Raw genomic sequence first — 18,415 nt, forward strand, 5'->3', positions numbered from 1 at the left:
GATATCCCATGGATTAACCATAACACCACCGAGACTGGTTGAAAGAACACATACCAATGTGCACTATGTTGTTTTTCAACGGAAAATCTGAACTGTGTGTACGAACGTTGATTACTGACCATCTGCTTTGGACGCAAGCCCTGTGGAGATGTGTAATTAGACGTCTTTCCACACAGATCCCGCTAAGCCTGGAAGGATGTGGCGCGCACTGCACCAGCGATAGACGGACGTGTGTGTAAGCAGAGGACGCTGTGATCTCCAGGCTAAGCAGTTACTAACTGGCGTCTGAATACTTCAGCTAATGAGGATCGCACTTTAGGTTTAGTGCTGACAACCCAGTGAAGGTGAAGAACGCAGATGGTGCTTGGGCCTTCAGTTCACGTGTACTAACTCCTGGTGGTGGTGGTGGTGGTGGTGCTGCTGCTGCTGGTGTAGGTGGTAATGATGATGGTGGTGGCGGTGGTGGTGCTGGTGTAGATGGTAATGATGATGGTGGTGCTTTTGGTGCTGGTGATGATGGTGGTGTAGGTGGTTATGGTGATAGTGGTGGTGACGGTGGTGGTCGTGGTGATGATGGTGATGGTGATAATGATGGTGGTGGTGGTGGTGGTGCTGGTGTAGGTGGTGGTGATGATGGTGGTGGTGCTTTTGGTGCTGGTGATGATGGTGGTGTAGGTGGTGATGGTGATAGTGGTGGTGACGGTGGTGGTCGTGGTGATGATGGTGATGGTGATAATGATGGTGGTGGTGGTGGTGCTGCTGGTGTAGATGGTAATGATGATGGTGGTGCTTTTGGTGCTGGTGATGATGGTGGTGTATGTGGTTATGGTGATAGTGGTGGTGACGGTGGTGGTCGTGGTGATGATGGTGATGGTGATAATGATGGTGGTGGTGGTGGTGGTGCTGGTGTAGGTGGTGGTGATGATGGTGGTGGTGCTTTTGGTGCTGGTGATGATGGTGGTGTAGGTGGTGATGGTGATAGTGGTGGTGACGGTGGTGGTCGTGGTGATGATGGTGATGGTGATAATGATGGTGGTGGTGGTGGTGCTGCTGGTGTAGGTGGTGGTGATGATGGTGGTGGTGCTTTTGGTGCTGGTGATGATGGTGGTGTAGGTGGTGATGGTGATAGTGGTGGTGACGGTGGTGATGATGGTGATGGTGATAATGATGATGATGTTGGTGGTTGTGGTGATGGTGATGGTGATAATGGTGGTGGTGGTGGTGGTGGTGGTCATGGTGGTGATGATGGTGGTACTAATGGTAGTGGTGGTGACGGTGGTGGTCGTGGTGATGATGGTGATGGTGATAATGATGATGATGTTGGTGTTTGTGGTGGTGACGGTGGTGGTCGTGGTGATGATGGTGATGGTGATAATGATGATGATGTTGGTGGTTGTGGTGTTGATGGTGGTGGTGGTGGTGGTGACAATGATAGTGACAATGATAGTGATGATCATGGTGATGATAGTGATGATGGTTGTGATAATGATAGTGCTGATGATGGTGATAATGGTAGTGCTGATGGTGGTAATAATAGTGGTGGTGATAATGGTAGTGGTGGTGGTGGTGGCTGTGGTGGAGATAATGGTGGTGATGATTATGATAATGATAATGGCGATGATGATGATATTGATGATGATCTGTAGCCCTGTGGTATAGCAATCGCCTGAGGTATGATGGGTAAAAATATCGATCGCCCTCATTGACCTACGATTCTTTTACTCACGGTTGGTACATCAAATACATTGGTATGTACTGTCCTGTTTATTAAAAAGTGCATAAATGGTCAATTCCTACTCTATCAGTAGGAATACATAACCTTTATTGTTGCAGCGGGATCCTGTCTTCCTGTGCCTCTATTACTATCCCTTCGTCCATTTCTCCCTCCGTCCATCTCTCCCTCCGTCCATCTCTCCCTTCGTCCCTCTCTCCCTTCGTCCATCTCTCCCTCCGTCCATCTCTCCCTCGTCCCTCTCTCCCTCCGTTCATCTCTCCCTTCGTCCATCTCTCACTCCGTCCATCTCTCCCTTTGTCCATCTTTCCCTCCATCTCTCCCTCGTCCCTCTCTCCCTCCGTCCATCTCTGCCTGACACTCTCTGCCTCAGTCTGTCTCTATCTCTCTCTGTCTCTCTCCTTCTCTCTCTCTCTCTCTCTGCCTCCCTCCCTGCCTCTCTCTCTCTCTCTCTCTCTCTCTCTCTCTCTCTCTCTCTCTCTCTCTCTCTCTCTCTCACACCTCCCTCTCTCCCTCGTCCCTCTCTCCCTCGTCCCTCTCTCTGCCTGACAATCTCTGCCTCAGTCTGCCTCTATCTCTCTCTGTCTCTCTCCTTCTGTGTCTCTCCCTCCCTCCCTCCCCCCCCCCCTCTCTCTCTCTCTCTCTCTCTCTCTCTCTCTCTCTCTCTCTCTCTCTCTCTCTCTCTCTCTCTCTCTCTCTCTCTCTCTCTCTCTCTCTCTCTCTCTCTCTCTCTCTCTTCACTTTCTCTTAACTGAGTGTCGAAAATTAATAAGCTGAAAAACGTACCTGAGGTGAAATATGTCGGCCAAGTACTCAACCATTTGCCCCGTTTGATTAAATGACAGTTTTGATAGATTGACTGCAAAACTGTTTGGAATTTTAAACAATAATATTTTTCAATTTTGCATTTACGATACTGGCTTGGGATCGTCATAAATTCCAATTCAAAACGCACGTTTGAGTCCAATCGTTTACTTTCGGCTCATAGACAAATCTGAGGTCAAAGAGGTGATATATTTTGTTTGTTTGTTGTTGTTATGAGGGCTCTTTCTTTTTTCTCTTTTTTTTTGTAATTCTAACACGTAATTTTAAGAAGAAAGCCGTAAAATCTTTCCATTAACAGCAAAGTATCTTTTATACGCACTATTTCACAGACAGAACAGTACATACCACGACCTTTGATATCGATTGGAACGATCAAAGCCAATGGATCCGCTGCGGAGATGCGAACCTACGATCCAAGCACCTCAGTCGTGCGCGCTACCGATTGTGCTAAATCTCACAGTCTCTTTGTAATCCGCAGTGGGCGGAATGTACCCCACTGGTAAAGCGCTCGCCTGATGCGCGGTCGGTCTGGGGTCGATCCCTGTCGGTGGACCCATTGGATTATTTCCAGCCAGTGCACCACGACTGGTATATCAAAGGCCGTGGTATGTGCTATCCCATCTGTGAGGTGGCGCATATAAAAGCTAACGTGTTAGTACAGCGGGTTTCCTCTCTAAGACTATATGTCAAAATTACCCACTGTTTGGCATCCAATAGCCGATGATTAACAAATCAATGTGTTCTAGTGGTGTCGTTAAACAAAACAGACAAACGTTTTAATCCGTCAGTATCTAATGCTAGGCTTAGACTACCAACTGCCAGCATAAAGTTGGCCAACTCGACGGTTGCGTTGTAATTCCTCCAAATCCCGACTTACGACGGGGTGCGCTCAGATAACAACTAATGGGACATTATACAACGAGAATCGACTTGTAATAGCGCTGAGACTACCAACTGGACAGTCGTAGAAGCCGTGACAGCAGAACGTTGGCCAACTTTATGTTGGCAGTTGGTAGTCTGAGCCTATCATTATACGACGAGAATCCAAGTGTAAGGGCGTTCAGACTACCAACTGGACAATCGTAGAAGCCGTGACAGCAGAACGTTGGCCAACTTTATGTTGGCAGTTGGTAGTCTGAGCCTATCATTATACAACAAGAATCGAGTTATAAGGGAGCTCAGACTAACAACTGGACAGTCGTAGAAGCCGTGGCAGTTGGTAGTCTGACCCTATCATTATACAACGAGAATTGAGTTGTAAGGGCGCTCAGACTAACAACTGGACAGTCGTAGAAGTCGTGACAGTTGGTAGTCTGAGCCTATCATTATACGACGAGAATCGAATTGTAAGGGCGCTCAGACTAACAACTGGACAGTCGTAGAAGTTGTGGCAGTTGGTAGTCTGAGCCTATCATTATACGACGAGAATCGAGTTGTAAGAGCGCTCAGACTAACAACTGGGCAGTCGTGGAAGCCGTGACAGTTGGTAGTCGATACCCAGCATAACTTACCAGTATGAGTGAAAATTCCCCAATGACGTCATAGTCAGTGTTTATGGTTCCGCAGCACGCATAACGAAAGACAACAGCTGTGAAGGAATCGAGATAAAAAAAATATATATCTCCGCGGTTTGGTGTTTTATCATTTCATCGATAGACGAAATTACCGACATGCAACGAAGAAAGGAAATTGATGTGATGATATAAAGGTTACAATTTTAAGCTGTCAACAAGTTTTTTCTCTCTGTCCTGTTTTCATTTACCGTAGGGATTTTGAAATAATTTATGTTTGTTTTTGAGAAATAATTTCAAAGGAAATTGATGAGTTGAAATACTAGGTTGTAAACTATTAACCCGCAGATGTTTTTCTGTCTTCTTCTTTCATCTTTATTGAGCGAATTTATTGATAAAATACTGGTTTGGGAGGAATCTGGAAGGACATATTTTCAAAAGGAAATGGATGGTTTGGTATGTATATATATAAATATTATTTATAGAATGCTAAATCTTTCACACTATGACATTTTTATTTCTTGTTCTTCTTGTTCATTATCATCACCACAACCATTATAATCATCGTCATTAATATCACCGTTGTCATCGTCATCATCATCATCATCATCATCACTATAAAATAACAGTTTCTTCATCGTCTTCTTCATCATCATCATCATCATCATCATCACCATATTCTTCATCATGTGCCCAGGAAAGCGTGCTTGAACCGTAACTGGTTATAAGCACAAAAACAGGTAAAAATTACTGGACGTCGTTACCTTTCGTAGCTCAGCTTAATACAGTACAGTTCAGGAAGTAGGTTTTCTTTAAAAACTTAATATAAAATACGGGAATCCCTTTTAAAATATCTCTTTGATGATTACATCTAGCCAGGTCAGGTCCTGTACTGGTTTAAACGTGCACATTCAGAACAAGCTGTTGTATCGCACGCTTGTCATGGGATAACTGAGTAGTTAGAAAATACTTGTTGCGTTCTGGACTGTCTGTTCTTGAAACAAAATCTTATTATCAGTTGAATAAAGGGAGAGAGAGAGAGAGAGAGAGAGAGAGAGAGAGAGAGAGAGAGAGAGAGAGAGAGAGAGAGAGAGAGAGAGAGAGAGAGAGAGAGAGAGAGAGAGAGAGAGAGAGAGAGAGAGAGAGAGAGAGAGAGAGATAGGTTGGTGTAGTGGCATTAAACTACCCATTAAGTCGTTAAACTCGCTCTGGGTGGGAAACCGGTACCGAGCTGCGAACCCAGTACCTACCAGCCTTACGTCCCATAACGTAACCACTATACCGCCGAGACCGATTTAGCAACCTGTAGCGTTAAGCCCCACGTATTATTCGATTTTACTCCGGCAGTGCTATATATAGTCACGATTCCTACACGAGCAGAAGAGAACGTATTATTAAGAAGTAAAGCGGTGTTTGAATTGGTTAGCAGCGTTTACGGAAACTACAAGTTACAAGTTGCATTTACTGAATACAACATAAAGCGCAAGTTCGCCGACTTTGTTATATCGATCAAAAAATGGAATTTTATTTGAATAAGTGCATGCCACAATGCTGAAACAACCAATAACGTAGGCGTATTAAAATATGTGTCATATTAAACACTGCGGACATATTTAACAATGATGTGATACAAACAGCGTTTAAATGTGAACAGAACAAACAGTGCTGCACTATTAAACGGTGCTTGATTATTAAACAATGTTTGGATATTACAAGTTAAAGAATTTCGTTTTTGAAAAACGACGCCACTAAGAGCACATTGTAAAATTCATCATCGGCTGTTGGATGTGAAATATTTCATAATTATGATACTTGAGGAAAGATCTTCATTTTTCCATTAGCAGTGAGGGAATCTTTTATATACACTAGTGTTTACAAGAGACAGACCAGCACACATAAAGGCCTTTGATATTCCAGTCGTGGGGCACTGGTTGGGATGTGATAAAAATCAAATTAAATAATTTGTTCTCTGAGGTGATTCGATCCTAGGACCAATGCACCTCAGGCGAGCGTTCTACCCACTGAGCCAGATTCCGCTCCTTGAACGTTAACAAACGTTGGGTCATCTACAACATGTGATCACACAGAAATCTGAAAACTTTATGGATTCATTAGACAAAATCGGAATAGCAACAAACAATACCGGAACATTGAATCTGGACACACTAAAAAGTCGTAACGCTAAAACATACGGATTTAGGCCTGAAATCGTTATGGATTCATTAAAAGAATTCGGATAGCTACAAACAATACCGGAACATTGTTTGTGAATATACCAAAAAACCTAGTAGTAACTCTAAAACATACGGATTTACGAAACAGTTGTAAATACTAAAAAAAACCAAAATGTGGATGCACTAATATAAAGGTGGATATACTGAATAATGTGGATATACATGTACTAAACAAATTAAATACACCACGTTTGTGTATCCGCTAAAATGTGGATATACCAAACATCGTGGATATCGTGGATATACAAAATAAAATGTGGATACAGTGACATATTGAGATACTAAGCGTGAATACATTCAAATGTGGTTAAGTGAACACAATAACATGTGGTTAAGTTGCAATATTAAAATGTGATGTTTCTGAACATTGCTGATACATTAGAATGTGATGTTCCTAACGACGAACATATTAAAATGTGATGTTACTCAATTGTGCTGCTACATTATAATATGATGTTCCTCGATGTGAACACATTAAAATGTGATGCTACTCAACTGCTGCTACATTAGAACGTGATGTTCCTCGATGTGAACATATTGAAATGTGATGTTTCTGAACGTTGCCGATACATTAGAATGTGATGTTCCTCGATGTGAACATATTGAAATGTGATGTTTCTGAACGTTGCAAATACATTAAAATGTGATGTTTCTCGATGTGAACATATTAAAGTGTGATGTTTCTGAACGTTGCTGATACATTAGAATCTGACGTTACTCAATGGGAACATATTAAAATGTGATGCTAATGTACAATGCTGTTTGATTAAAACGTGATGTTTCTGAACATCGCTGACACATTAAAATGTGATGTTGCTCACGTGGATACACTGAAATGTTCTCACTAGTCATTATTGATACAGTAAAATCTGGAGTTTATAAACGTGGATGCATTAAACGGTAGTGTTAATAAACATTGCTACTACATAGGAATGCTGAGATGTACTAAAAGCGTATACAATGGAGTGGAAATACTAACATTGCTGTTACATAGGAATGCTGAGATGCACTAAAAGCGTATAAAATGGAGTGGAAATACTAACATTGCTGTTACACAGGAATGCTGAGATGCACTAAAAGCGTATACAATGGAGTGGAAATACTAACATTGCTGTTACACAGGAATGCTGAGATGCACTAAAAGCGTATACAATGGAGTGGAAATACTAACTTTGCTGTTACACAGGAATGCTGAGATGTACTAAAAGCGTATACAATGGAGTGGAAATACTAACATTGCTGAAATATTGCAAACACACAAAGCAATGCTTGGAATGCATACAATGCTAAACATATTAAAATTGTGAATAAACTCAGCTATTTCCACACGATAATCAATAGTAATTATTAAGCAATGTTTTCATTCAAACAATGCAGATATATCATCCTTGAAGTTATAGCAGTACCGACAAACCAAAGACATTAACTGAATTGCGGACCTTTGTTAAAGTTTGTTTTTGTTTAACAATACCACTAGAGCACATTGATTTATTAATTATCGACTATTGGATGCCAAACATTTAGTAATTTTGATATATATTTTAAGACAGGAAACCCACTACAGTTTTCAATTGGTAGCAACGGATATTTTATATGCACCATCTCACAGACAGGATAGCACATACCACAGTCTTTGATATACCAGTCAAAGTCCATTAGCTGGGATGAGAATTAGCCCAACAGGTCCACCGACGGGGATAGATCCTAGACCGCCCACGCATCAGGTGAGCGCTTTACTAGTGGGCTACGTCCCGCCCCTTCGGACCTTTTTTTCTTCTTATATCAGTCGCTGAGTATTGGTTGAGATGGAATAGGAAAACCAATGTGCTTACAAAAAAAAGGCGATCGATCCAAAAACCCGATGCTGTATAAGTTGTCACTGCTCTATATTCGGACCCTGAATCATTAGAAAACAGAACCCCTTTCATCTAAATATAGAATCAGTAATTAATTTGTACTTTTTACCATTCTTGAAAAAAACACAGAAAACCCCCAACAATCCAGATGATCAAAAGGAACTGTTGCTGTTTGCCTTTGTAATATTGCTATACGTAGAAACGTCACATATTTCGTTATACTGGTTTTTCCGGGATCAATGATTTATTGACGAAAAATGAAAATTTCTCAGTGACTTTACCCTGTGAAAGAGAGCTAAAGACACTCCGATATTACATTCACAACGATTACTGGTCCACCGTAACCACTAACAGCAACGTCCAATGAGGTCGCGTCACGTGATCGAGCTGATCCCAGGATGGGCAGTTCAAATTTGAATATTAATTATAGCCTTGTGTAAACAATGATGACTGGAGTACAGGACGCATGCGTAGAAACTGTTCTTTTTTTTGGAATGCACACTCGGTAATTACAAATATGTAGCAGAAGTCGGTTTGTGCGTTTAATTGTACCATTTCGTGGTCGACTGATGTGTCAGACTGTTGTGGTCTTTGATTAGTGTAATTCGATTCCGACAGAACTTCAAAGAGCGTGTTTCCTGTTGGTGACTGAAGATAATATTATCTAAACAACTTGTTATAGCATCTTAACTAATCTTAAACCGGAGTGTATACATCGGGTAACAAAGTTCACGGGACGTATTCTTACACGGTAAACGAAGTGTTGTGAAACGAAATCACATGTCCTATGATACACCATTTTGATTCACAGACCAGACAAAAGATTGGAGCTTACGTTTCTCGGAATCATGAACACATATAGGTTCTGAATGCGAGTAAACTTGTTCAGTATATCCAACAAGTGAACACGCAAGTAAAGTTTTTAGGACATAGTTTTGTACGGATATAACAAGTGAACATGCAAGTAAAATGTTGTCAACATCTTTTTGAACAGATAAAACAATCTGAACATGCAAATAATGTTTTGAGGACATCTTTGTGAACGGAAGCAATTTGAATGTTGATTTGTGGTGTAGAATATAGCATTTGAGAGAGCTTACCAAAAATAACATGGTTCATTTGAAAAACAAAGATACCAATAGCATTTGTATTACGAATATGTAATCATCAATGATGTTTATATTAGCAACACGGATACCAAAAAAAAAATAGGAAACAGAGAAGAACGGTAGGAAAAGTAAAAGAAGAATAAGATGTTTTAATAAAACGCAGTAAGGTTTGTTTTTCTTTTGAAACAAACGAACGAATAATACGTGCTTGAAAAGTGAAATTAAAGAAAGAAGGAAAATGGACGCTTTGACGAAACAACAAAAACATTTTCCGTAGGTTGCCTTTCGTACGTATTGATTTGTGATTTTTGGAAAAGACCGACTTTGCAAAAAGACTGGGCAATTAGTTAAAAATAGCATCTAATAAAAAAGATATTCTAAGCAACAAACCCGCATTAAAGCAAATTGGTTCTATTGACCAGTTCCGTGGAACACCAAAACCAATAACTGCAAGAAAAAAAGACAAAAAAAAAAAGACAAAAAAAAAGAAGAAGAAGAGAAGAAAAATGGTGGAAGATATCTCTTTCCGAATACTTCTGCTGGTTCTTCTAATGTCAAGGACGGATCTGAAACGCCAACACGTCAGAATTGTTCTCCTGGGACCCAGCGATCGGAATCGCATGTTCTCGCTTTGGCACGTGCGTCCCGTGATTCAGTACTTGAACACGCCGCTACGTCATACTCACAGTGTATTACGTCACGTGAAATTCTCCGTCCACTACGCTGACTCTCACTGTAACTCCAAAGATGCTCCCATCAAGGCTTTCGAAATGCACCGCCAAGCCGACCTGTTCCTCGGCCCAACCTGCGACTACTCTCTCGCCCCCGTCGCCAGGTTCGCTCCCGTGTGGAACATCCCAGTCGTCACGCCGGGGGGTTTCGCTCACGATTTCGGCGCCAATAAATCGGAAGAGGACGCGGAATATCCCACTCTAACCAGGGTGGGTTTGACGTTCAACTCGCTGACGCTGTTGGTATTGAAACTGATAGAGCAGTTTAAGTGGAAGAAGGTCACGGTCGTTTACGACGGCAAAGGACACGATGACGTGGCGCCTAGGTTTTGTTATCTGGCTGCGGGGGCGTTTATGAAGTACAGTAAGGACCATGCGTTGCCCCACGGGTTTGAAATATTCCACCCGACAACCGAAAGTGTCGACAATATGCTGCGGGAAGATGTAGCGGCAGATAATGCAAGTAAGTAGCATATTAAGTGTCATTATCGAAGGAGAGTGCAGGACGTAGCCACAGTGGTAAAGCGCTCGCTTGATACGCTGTCGGTTTATGATCGATTCCCGTCGGTGGGTCCATAGGCTAGATCTCGTTCTGGTATATCAAAGACAGTGGTATGTGCTCTCCTGTCTGGGATAGGGCTTATAAAACATCCCTGGGGCTGGCGGTAGTCAAGTGGTGAAACGCTCGTCTGATGTGCCGTCGGTCTGGGATCGATCCCCGTCGGTGGGCCATTTAGGCTATTTCTCGTTCTAGCCAGTGCACAACGACTGCCGTGGTATGTGCTATCCTGTCTATGGGAAGGTGCATATAATGCATCCCAGGACGGGACGTAGCCACAGTGGTAAAGCGCTCGTCTGATGCGCGGGCAGATTAGGATCGATCCCCGTCGGTGGGTCGATTAGGCTATTTCTCGTTCTGGTATATCAAATATAGTGGTATGTGCTCTCCTGTCTGTTGGATGGTGCATATAAAACATCGCTGGAGCGGGATGTAGCCCAGTGGTAAAGGAATCGTCTGTTGAGCGGTGGGTTAGGATCGATCTCCGTCGGCGAGTCCGTTATACTATTTCTCGTTCTAGTCAGTGCACCACGACTGGAATATCAATGGCCGTGGTATGTGCAATCCTGATTTTGGAAGGGTGCATATAAAATATATATTGCTAGTAATGGGGAAACAAGTAGCGGGTTTCATCTCTAAGACCATGCAACAAAATAACAAAAAATTTGACATGCAATAGACTACGATCAATAAATCCATGTGCTCTAGTAGTGTCGTTAAATAATAATAATAATAATAATAAAAAAACTTTCGTTAACGTAAAACTACGATGTTTTGTGAATTGGAACCCGGAAGCCTAAAGCTGTATCCTAACCAGCCGCGAGCGATGCGAGCGATTATTTGAAGAAATCCTTGATTTCGATTGCCGTATCCTAACCGCACGCGTGCGACGCGACATATAAATCCGGTTAGGATACAGCTTTATTCACACAGCTCTCTTCACGGGACTGTTCCGAGTCGATGTGCTCTGAAACTATGACCTTCATTCCGAGGACCTCATTTACAGTAAAATAGCCAGGGAACAACGGGGGCGGGGACAGGGTAGTAAATAGAGGGCGACATAGGTGTAATGACGTTCGTTTTAAGACTGTATTGCGATCACTGGCTTAGTCCGTGATGTGGTGGGGTGGGAGGTGAGGGGGGTGGGTGTGGGGACATCCAGTCACACCTCTTTCCCCCACCATCTTTTATATTCGGCTTGTCGTCCCATAACATTGCATGAATAGAGTGCGGCTGCTCCGCCCCCCTCCCCCCCCCCCCACTCTCCCAATACACACATATATTTTCAAACACATTCGCGTATTATTTGATACCAAGACAGAGTTCAGCCAGACCGAGCAAATAAACGTTTCCTAGACTGATTTATGCGCTTCATATTAAACTAAGTGACCACACCGGAGGACCAGTGAAATACTTTGCGAGCGTTAGCGAAAGTTATCTGGTTGAACTTGGAGAATGCTGAGTTCAGCCAGACCGAGCAAATAAACGTTTCCTAGACTGATTTATGCGCTTCATATTAAACTAAATGACCACACCGGAGGACCAGTGAAATAGTTCGCGAACGTTAGCGAACGTTAGCTGGTTGAACTTGGGACAAGTCTGAGTTCAGTCAGACCGAGCAAATGAACCTTTGCTAGACTGGTTTATCTGCTTCGTATTAAACCAAATGACTACACGAGAGACCAGTCAAATAGTTTGTGAACGTTAGCTGGCTGAACTTGGGGCAGGACTGAGTTCAGCCAGACCGAGCAAAGAACGTTTGTCTAATTTATGCGGTTCCTATTAAACTAAATAACCACACGGGAGACCCGTTAAAATAGTTCGCGAACGTTAGCGTCTTTCTTTTCGCTGAACACCAACATAGCTACTATACGGAAACGCGGACATTCGGTAAAGTATCGACGGTGTTGGGGCTACAGGCCAATCAACAATCTAAGAGTTTGGAAATCGATATCAAACACCATGTCCCACATATTAATAGAGTCTGGTAGTAGCAATTACAAAACCTTAGCTACGACATTATGGTATTTGTCACAGGAAACGAACACAATTTGCCTGGAGCAAAATCAAACCATCACCCGATTAAAGGTTCTCTAGTGGCGGCGTTATTAAATTGTCGGAATCGAGGACAATAAGCTGTATATATTTAATATTTAAAGGGCTAAAATATTTATTAATATTTGCTTTATTGACACGCCTCTAAAAAAGAAAGGATGTTGTTTGTTTTTTTAAAAGAGAAAATTGAGGATATTAAACGTAAATCTGACCTCCAGTAACACACAAAAACTATATAACATTTTAAAAAGGGTAATAGAAACCGTAACATTCACAAAGATTAAACATTATTCTTAAATATATGGAACGAAATTGAACAGAGGAGTCAGGACAAAGGTGAACACATACAATTTGATAAACAGACAGTTTTGTTTGGAATCATAAAAAAAAAATCCGTAATACTATTTGTTAATTGGCTCATTATTAATGTAAAATATTATATATAGAGCTGATATTCCATGTCTTTTGTCAAATATGATTTATATGTCATCGAGTGAAGTTTGTAATCATAACTCACGGGTCGCTCTTGCACGACGAGTGTGATATGATTGCAAACTTCACGAGATGAGATATAAATTATATTTGACAAAAATCATGAAAATTTCTATTTATTATATAACCTATGGCAATTTACCGTTACTTTTAAAATGCCAGCAGCAAAATAGTTCCGGCTTTCTTACAGTAAAGATAACACTTTTTACAGTGACGATAACACATTTTAGAGTGAAATAATGAAAATTTCACTCTAAAATGTGTTATCGTCACTGAGTGACTGATAGCACTTTTATTTCACTGATATTTTAAAATATTTCACTAAATGTTATATAATAAATAGAAGTAAAATGAAAAAAACAAAAAACAAAAAACAACAACAACAACAACAAAAAAACCCAAACAAACCAGGAAACTAACTCTAAGCTCTTTTAACTAATTTTATAAAAAATAAAATACAAACTGAAAATTATATACATGTACTATATAGAAACTGTCAATTCTAAAAATATAAGGACTATTGGGCACCTTGGTCCAAATTCCTAGAAACAAGGCATGTCAGTATATTGTTCTAGATATATTTCTGACAACACAAAATGCACCAACTCCTATATCTAAGTTTACTCTGTTTCATCCTTTCTTTTTCTCTCTTTTTCCCTTTCTTCCATTCGGTAACTCTTTCTTTTATTTCAAGTTTCCATTGTTGACCCCATTTATATAAGGTTTATGTATTAATACACGTATATCCATGCATATTAGTTAGTACTGTTTTAATACGCTATTATATATATATATATATATACATATATATATATATGTGTGTGTGAGTATACACACACACACACACACACACACACACACATATATATATATATATATATATATGTGTGTGTGTGTGTGTGTGTGTGTGTTTGTGTGTGTGTGTGTGTGTGTTTGTGTGTGTGTGTGTGTGTGTGTGTGTGTGTGTGTGTGTGTGACGGTACATGCTCTTAATTTTATTTTCGCCTGTGGCGATATTAATTGTTTTAGAAGGCCGTGTGCAGTTCCAAATTGCACTTAGCCACGTGGGCAACTTGTTACGTAATACTTCTGCGCGACGGTCCTCGATCGGTACGCCTAATACACACCCAGAGCAGGTGTGGAGGCCATGTGGCTAGTAGTTACGTAATATCTCCGGTAGTGCTGTTTATGGCCAGGGGATTGCTCGCGGAATGGCGACAGCCAGTCTGACGATCAGAGAAAATATACCGACTCTGAGAGAGGTGGAATATCAGATGATAGGGGGAGAACCGCCTTGTACCCCCAGGCGATTTTCTGATTTTATAATAAATAGCTAGGGTTTAGAGATATCTGGGAGAAGCAAAAAGGACAGAACGATAGGAAGGTATCCCGGGGGAACGTTAGTCTGGTTAGACTTTGGTAAATATTTTATTTATGCTCTGTTGTATAACCTTGATGTGATTGATGTGACTTTAAATATTTTAATACTGTATTATACCAATATTATTTAGACAGTGTCTTCGGTCATCTGACGAAGTAAATCGTAGTCTTACTGGTCTATATTTATACGAGTATTTGGTAATATAAAGCTTAGCCAGTCATCCTAGAAGACCTAGGTAAACTGTAGGTTATTGTCTTTATTGTGATAGGTACCAGTATTAATTCTGTGTTACAAGGTTACTGAATGAGTAGTTGAGGGTTAATGAAAAATTAACCAGTTAGGAATAGTGTTGTAATTCCTTTATTAATTAAGTTCCCCTAGAAGCGTTTCTCAATTATCACACGTGTGGGTGTTGTGTCACGGTGAAGTGATACGCATATTGTGTAAACTAGACACCTAGAGATTAACTAATTAAGTGATCAGTTCTGGGTTGTTATTATTGTTGTTATTAATTAACTACTGCGGCTGTACATTTGTCAGCGTAGGTTAATACAGATTCCAAAGTGTATTGTGTTTTTGTTGTGTTTTCTAGTGAACTAAACGTGCTATAATAATATATACTTTATATAAGATCGTATCTCTGATCATACCTAGACGAGCCAAAGCGGTTTTGAACTGCCCGTTACAGAGAGATCTAATAGATATACAGTTAGGAGAGATATTTGGACAATCGTGTTTTATTCAGTTACGGGTATTACAGAATCCCCGTGACAGGAGTAGAAAATTGGGGCGCTCGTCCCGGATCTGAAACGGGACATGCATATTTAAAAAAGTATTGTTTGTAAATGGGGGCTTTATAAATTAATTTTACAAATTAACTAGAAGTAGCAACGTTGTTCACTAGAAAATTAATTAATAATAAGTGCGCCATATCTAAACATGGATAAGAATTTGCTGGATAGGCCTACGCTCAGTGTAGTGGAGATTAAGCGAGCACGTAATGCCGAGTTAGTTGAAATCGCGGGTGAGCGAGAAATTGATTTAACATCAGCTAAAACCTTAGGTGATATAAAGACAATTATTATCCAGGAAGTTTTTGGTGATAGGCCTGTTATGGAAGACAGTGAGATTGTTCCAGAGATAGAGATAAATGAGTTAAGTGTGGAACAACAATTAGCTTTTAAAAAGCTTGAGTACGAAAGAGAAGAACGTGCATTAGATAGAGAGAAAGAAGAGAGAGATAGAGAGAGAGATAGAGATAGAGAGAGAGAAAAAGAAGATAGAGATAGAGAAAAAGAAGATAGAGAGAGGGATAGAGAGAGAGAAAGAGAAGAGAGGGATAGAGAGAAATAAAATAGAGATAGAGAAGATAGAGAGAGAGAGAGAGAGAGAGAGAGAGAGAGAGAGAGAGAGAGAGAGAGAGAGAGAGAGAGAGAGAGAGAGAGAGAGAAAGAGAAGAGAGAGATAGAGAAGATAGACATAGAGATAGAGAAAGAGAAGAGAGGGAGAGAGAGAGAGAGAGAGAGAGAGAGAGAGAGAGAGAGAGAGAGAGAGAGAGAGAGAGAGAGAGAGAGAGAGAAGAGAGGGATAGAGAATTCCAGTTAGAAAAATTAAAAGTGGAACATGAGTTAAAGTTGAATACTGAAGAAGTTAGACGTGAGGCAGGAAATGGTTTTAACATGTCGGAGGCTTATAGATCAGTGCCTGTATTTGATGACCAGGAGGTAGATATGTTCTTTCAACTTTTTTAACGGGCCGCTAAGCAGCTAAACTGGCCGCAGTCTAAGTGGACATTGTTAGCCGTGTCTAAGTTTAAGGGGAAGGCTAGTGTAGCTTATAATTCAATGAGTGATGAGCGAGCAAGTCAGTACGACCTAGTTAAGGCGGCAGTGTTGAGGGCGTATGAATTACGACCTGAGGATTATCGTTTACGGTATAGCGAGTTGAGAAAAACGCAGTGTCAGTCTTATAGTGAGTTTGTGGCTAAGAAGGCAGGGATGTTTGATAAATGGGTGGTGTCTCATCAGGTAGAGTCATATACCGAGTTACGGGAGTTGTTGATCTTACAGGACATTAAAAATGGATTACCAGTTAGCTTACGTATTCATTTAGAGGATCGTGATGTCAAAAAGATAGAGGAGGCAGGCATAGTGGCAGATGATTACGTGTTAATACACAAAGCTCAGGCAGTACAGGGTAGCTCTTTACAACAGGGTGATAAGAAATTTCAGCCAGGTTTTTCCCGGGAAAGTAACTATCGGGGAGTGTCTTCTAGTTGGTCAGCTAGTCAGGCAAGGAATGCACCTGGTGGGCAAAGTAAGGATAAACCTGCATTATCAGCCAATGCACGAACTTTTCGTCCACATTACAGTTACTGTAAAAAGGATAACCATCTTGTCGGGGACTGTTTTAAAAGGAAACGCGATAAAGCGCACGTGGTCGGTTTAGTGAGGTCAGCTCCGTTAGCGAGAGAGTTAAGTTAATGGTTAGTCCCATGGCAGAGAAAGTAAACCCGTATGTGTCCACTGGTATGGTTTGTGATGTGAAACAAGAATTGAGTCCTAAGGCTATATCAATCTATAGAGATACCGGGTGTAGTCAGAGTTTGATCACGCAAGAGTGTTTAGCTGGTATTGAAAATTCAGATTCAGGACGTAGTTTGGCTTTAACCTCGGTTACTGGAGAAAATGTGGTTGTCAGATTACATAAGGTTTTCTTGTGTTCGAAGTTTGTGACGGGACCAGTCATTATGGGTGTTGTAAAGGACTTGCCTGTTGAAAACATAGGAGTTTTGTTGGGTAATGATTTGACTAGTCAGTGTTGTCAGCCGAAATGTGACCAATTGTTAATGAAAGACAGCCCTTTACCAATAGAAGAGAGTGAGGTTGATGAGATTAGTTATCCTGCGTGTGTAAAGACTAGGGCTATGACCAGTAGGTTAGCACGAGACGCAGAGGATATTTGTGATTTGTCTGATACGTGTGTGAGCCATGAAATTGGAGTGGATGAGGTTATCAATAAAATGGTAGATAAGACAACTGAGGAATTAAATGTGGTGGAACTGGTTGATCTCCCGCAGAGGGGAAATGAACCAGTTGTGTTTGATAGAGTGGACTTACCTTGTAATAGACAAGAGTTAATACTAGAGCAGGGGGCTGATCCAAATTTGTTGGCAGTTCGCACTACCTTGTTAACTGTGGACAAGGGAGTATTAATGAATAAGAGAGTTAGAGATAGAAAGGATAGGAAGCAACTGAGCTATGCTCAGAGCAAAATAAAATCAGTGTTTGATAGGAAGGCTAAGAGTCGGGAATTTAAACCAGGGGATAAAGTGCTGCTGTACCTTCCCATTAAACGGGGTTCATTACAGAACAGGTATTTCGGTCCCTATGTTGTGCACAAACGGGTTAATGAGACAGGGTATGTGATAAACACTCCTGATAGGGTTAGGAAAAGTAGGTATTGTCACATCAATTTGCTAAAAGGTTATTTTGACAGACTGCCGATAGTTCCAGAGTTACCGGTCCAAATTGAGAGTCACTCAATTTCCTGTCATGACGTCAAGACTGCAGAGGTCAAGTTGGCCAACAGCCAGATTCTAGCAGACTTGAGCCCCCAGCGAGCAAAGTTGACTACGTCGAAACAAGACAATGTTTCCATTTGTCAGAACCTTCCAACGGTTACCAATACCTTAAGCCAGGATGTGCGCTTGGAACCCAACGCTACACCGATTCGACAGCATGCCTATTGGAGAAAACCTGGAAAACGTGCGACGCTGAAAAAGAAGGAAACGAAGTTCCAATGGCCAGATGAATGCGAGAAGTCATTCAACCGTCTCAAGCAGATGCTCTCCTCGTCTCCCGTGATGGCAGCACGAGAGTAGCGAAGGCTTTTCAAGCTAGCTGTGGGTGCCAGTGACGTGGGTGCTGG

The 18,415-nt window shown here is 41.2% G+C and overlaps 1 protein-coding gene across 1 annotated transcript; it reads left to right on the forward strand.

Moving 5' to 3' along the window:
• The first annotated feature begins 9,359 nt into the window (after positions 1-9,359).
• LOC121372956 (atrial natriuretic peptide receptor 3-like) lies at positions 9,360-10,469 on the forward strand. The gene has a single exon (XM_041499394.1). The coding sequence runs from the start codon at positions 9,774-9,776 to the stop codon at positions 10,467-10,469; it is 696 nt and encodes a 231-aa protein (XP_041355328.1). The 5' UTR covers positions 9,360-9,773.
• Positions 10,470-18,415: the final 7,946 nt, after the last annotated feature.

This window comes from Gigantopelta aegis, chromosome 5 (genome assembly GCF_016097555.1).
Source record: "Gigantopelta aegis isolate Gae_Host chromosome 5, Gae_host_genome, whole genome shotgun sequence".
In the NCBI taxonomy this organism is placed as follows: domain Eukaryota; kingdom Metazoa; phylum Mollusca; class Gastropoda; order Neomphalida; family Peltospiridae; genus Gigantopelta; species Gigantopelta aegis.

Coding starts and splice junctions, on each gene's coding strand:
- LOC121372956 (XM_041499394.1), top strand. CDS start 9,774: ATGGTGGAAGATATCTCTTTCCGAATACTTCTGCTGGTTCTTCTAATG.